Genomic DNA, 3,496 nt, shown 5'->3' with positions numbered 1-3,496 from the left:
CCCCGCTCTCCCCGATCCCGCTGCCGCCGCCTTTCCAGCCGCTTCCAGAGAGCTTTATTTAATCCGGGATCAGCCGGGCTGGGGCCAGCGATGTGTGACAAGCCCTGACTGAAGCCCGGCCCCGGGATTTGCTCGGGAGCTCCCCAAGGAAGCGACACCGGCTCCGCTGGGCTGCGAGAAAGGATCCGAATATCCCTGGAAAACGGCACACGGAGGCTGCTTATGGTAGGATGGAGCGACGTTTTATCCATTTCGTCCGCAGGTTTTCCTGGAATAGCGCTTAGGGCTGTGGATTTCAGCCGTAGGTTTCCCTGGAGTACAGCTTTGGGCTGTGAGGATTCCCTGGAATTGCGTTTGGGGTTGTCAGGATTCCCTGGAATTGCGTTTGGGGCTACTCCAGCCGCAGGTTTCCCTGGAATAATGCTCGGGGCTGGCAGTCCCAGCCGCAGGTTTCCCTGGAAGCGCCTCAGCCTGGCTGCTTCCCGTTTTTCCCGGTGGTTTTTCGCAGCGCTCGCACCGAGCAGGATGCGCCGGGATAATTCCACTTAAATTCCACTTAAATTCCTCCCGCGTGGAAGTAAGGCGAGAAACAACCCGGACTGCTGGAAATGGGATTTGGCACGGCTCTTAAAAGCTGGGATTTTCCCTCGGAAAATCCCAAAGTTGGGATGCCAGCCGCTTTCCAAGGAATCGCCTAAAAGCCGCTCCCAAGCTGGTGGAAAAGAAACTTTAATTTCCATTTTTTGATTAGAAATTGGATTGATCTGAATGGATAAAGAGACAGTAACTGCTGAAAGCTGCTCTTTGGCGGAAAATAACGGGCAGGAATTTATTTGGACGCTGGGAATAGCGGGAGGAAAGATTAATGGGAGATTAAGGCACGCTGGGAATGATGGAGGCAAAGATTATTTTAACTCTTGGTGGCTGCTGGGCTTTGAAGGGGAGATGAGGCCTTAAAACTTGAGGGGTTTAGGGTGTTTTTTAGGGGCTTTTTTTAGGTATTTTTTTGGTATTTTTAGGTACTTTTAGGGTGTTTTGAAGGTATTTTTTAGGTATTCTTCAGGTATTTTTTATTGTATTTTTAGGGTGTTTTTAGGGTATTTTTTAGGGTATCTTGTAGGTTTTTAGGGTATTTTTAAAGGGTATTTTTTTTGTAGTTTAGGGTATTTTAAAGGGTATTTTTAAAGAGTACTTTTTAGGTACTTTAGGGTATTCTTAAGGGTAATTTTAAGGTATTTTAGGGTATTTTTGGGATGTTTTTAAAGGGTATTTTTTAGGTATTTTAGGGTATTTTTAAGGGTATTTTAAAAGAGTACTTTTTAGGTATTTTAGGGTATTTTTAAGGGTATTTTTCAGGTATTTTAGGGTATTTTTTGGGTGTTTTTAAAGGGTATTTTAGGGTATTTTTAAGGGTATTTTTCAGGTATTTTAGGGTATTTTTTTGGGTGTTTTTAAAGTTTCCTGCTGTGCTGCACACTTGGTGCTTTGTGTTATCAGCAAAGCCACTCGAAAGTGATAACGAGGAGAGCTGGAATTCCGCATCCATCAGAAAGCGCCGCTTTATCTTTCCGTGGCTTTTCAGCCAGGCCTGGGACTCCCAAACCTTTTGGGTTGTATTTCTTTGGGGATGTAAAAAGTGGATTTTGGAGGGGATGAAGCCTGGTTTTAGAAGGGGTTTCTTCCCAGAAGTCGTGTTGGAAGAGGCAAATCGTGCTGTGTGTGCCACCTGTGTGATCCCACCGGTGTCCACAGGGTCCCAGCGTCGGGAAAAGGGCTGGAATTCCGGACTTCCCATCTCCGGCGGGCTGGGCATGAGCTTCGGGAAAACACCAGGGGGAAAATCTGCTTCTCTTGTGTAAAAACCCCGAATTTTCTTGGGTAAAAATCTCCCTTTCTTGTGAAAAGCCTCATTTTTTTGAGTAAAAATCTGCTTTTCTTGTGCAAAAAAGTGAATATCTTGTCTAAAACCCCACTTTTTTTGAGTAAAAACCTCCTTTTTTTGTGTAAAAATCTACTTCTCTTCTGCAAAAAAAGTGTTCATGTCTAAAAACCCACCTTTTTTGAGTAAAGCCCCATCTTTTTTGAGTAAAAAACCTCTCTTTTTGTGTAAAAAGCTGCTTTTCTTATTCAAAAAAGTGATTTTTGTGTCTAAAAATCGGCTTTCCTGGTGTAAAAACCTCCTTTTTTGAGCAAAACCCTCCCTTTTTGTGTTAAAAGCTGATTTATTGTGCAAAAAAGTGATTTTCTTGTCTAAAAACCTTATTCTTTGAGTAAAACCCCACCTTTTTTGCATAAAAACACACCTTTTTGAGCAAAAGTCCCTCTATTTGTGTAAAAAACTGCTTTTCTTGTTCCAAAAAGGGATTTTCTTGTCTAAAAACCTCATTTTTTTGAGTAAAAACCTCATTTTTTGAGTAAAACCTGCCTTTTTTGTGTAAAAAGCTGCTTTTCTTGTTCAAAAAAGTAATTTTTTTGAGTTAAAAACCTCAATTTTTTGAGTAAAGCCCGCCTTTTTTTTTTGTGTAAAAAGCTGCTGGTTCAAAAAGTGATTTTTTTGAGTAAAAACCTCAATTTTTTGAATAAAGCCCGCCTTTGTGTAAAAAGCTGCTTTTCAAAAAAGTGATTTTTTTGAGTAAAAACCTCATTTTTTTGAGTAAACCCCTCATTTTTTTGAGTAAAACCCACCTTTTTTGTGTAAAAAGCTGCTTTTCTTATGCAAAAAAAAGTGATTTTCTTGCCTAAAAATCTCCTTTTCTGGTGTAAAAACCTCCTTTTTTTGAGGAAAAAACCTCTCTTTTGGTGTAAAAATCTACTTTTCTTGTTCGAAAAAGTGAATTTCTTGTCTGAAAATCTGCTTTTCTTGTGAGAAAGCTGCTTTTTTTTAAGGGAAAAATCGGCTGCTTTTTTTCTCCCCTCCGAGGGGAGGGGGGGACGTGATCCCACACGGTTCTGGGGTTTTTCTGCCTGTTCCCACCTTCTTCCCACCTGCTCCAGAAACAGCTCCATTTCCTTGGGAATGAGAGGTGCCAGAGCTGCTCCCACCATCTGCAGCCCCAAAAGGCCGTTCCGTAGGAAAACTGGGGCTGGTTGAAATGTGGGAATGCGGGGAACGGGATGGAGTTACTTTCTCCTAATATTTAATGGAATTTGGGGTTTGCAAAGTACGGGAATGTGGGAAGCAAACCCCGCCGATGGAGGGCAGGGAAACTGTGGCTCGTGAGGGATTTTCCAGGAATTGCCTGGAAATAGGGAATTGGGAATCTCTCCTTTATTGTTTTAGGTAAGAAAATTCCCGAGGGTTTTTTTGAACCCAAGGAAAACGTTGCCTGGAAATGTGGGAGCATTGAGCTCCACATGGCTGCACTGTGATGGACACGGGAGAAGAGGTTTGGGGGGTTTTTGTCTTATTTTTAAATCCCACATAGGGAGAGCCAAACAATTCCAGCAAATCTGCTCCCCTCAAAAGCTTGGGCATGGGGGAAGAATAAAGCAGGAA

At 42.5% G+C, this 3,496-nt stretch overlaps 1 protein-coding gene across 2 annotated transcripts in view; it reads left to right on the top strand.

Moving 5' to 3' along the window:
• Positions 1-6: 6 nt before the first annotated feature.
• The window catches only part of GALNT13 (polypeptide N-acetylgalactosaminyltransferase 13), a 69,850-nt gene continuing 66,360 nt past the window's right edge, over positions 7-3,496 (top strand). The window contains exons 1-2 of one of the 2 annotated variants that reach the window (XM_017736059.1): positions 7-225; positions 3,281-3,386. In XM_017736059.1, the coding sequence (XP_017591548.1) occupies positions 3,369-3,386 (18 nt within the window). In that variant the 5' untranslated portion in view covers positions 7-225; positions 3,281-3,368. The remainder of the gene's footprint in view (positions 226-3,280; positions 3,387-3,496) is intronic. The other variant, XM_017736060.1, reaches the window with a different exon arrangement.

This window comes from Corvus brachyrhynchos, unplaced genomic scaffold, assembly GCF_000691975.1.
Source record: "Corvus brachyrhynchos isolate BGI_N302 unplaced genomic scaffold, ASM69197v1 scaffold45, whole genome shotgun sequence".
NCBI classification, from domain to species: Eukaryota; Metazoa; Chordata; class Aves; order Passeriformes; family Corvidae; genus Corvus; species Corvus brachyrhynchos.
This window is presented reverse-complemented; position numbering and strand designations above follow the sequence as displayed.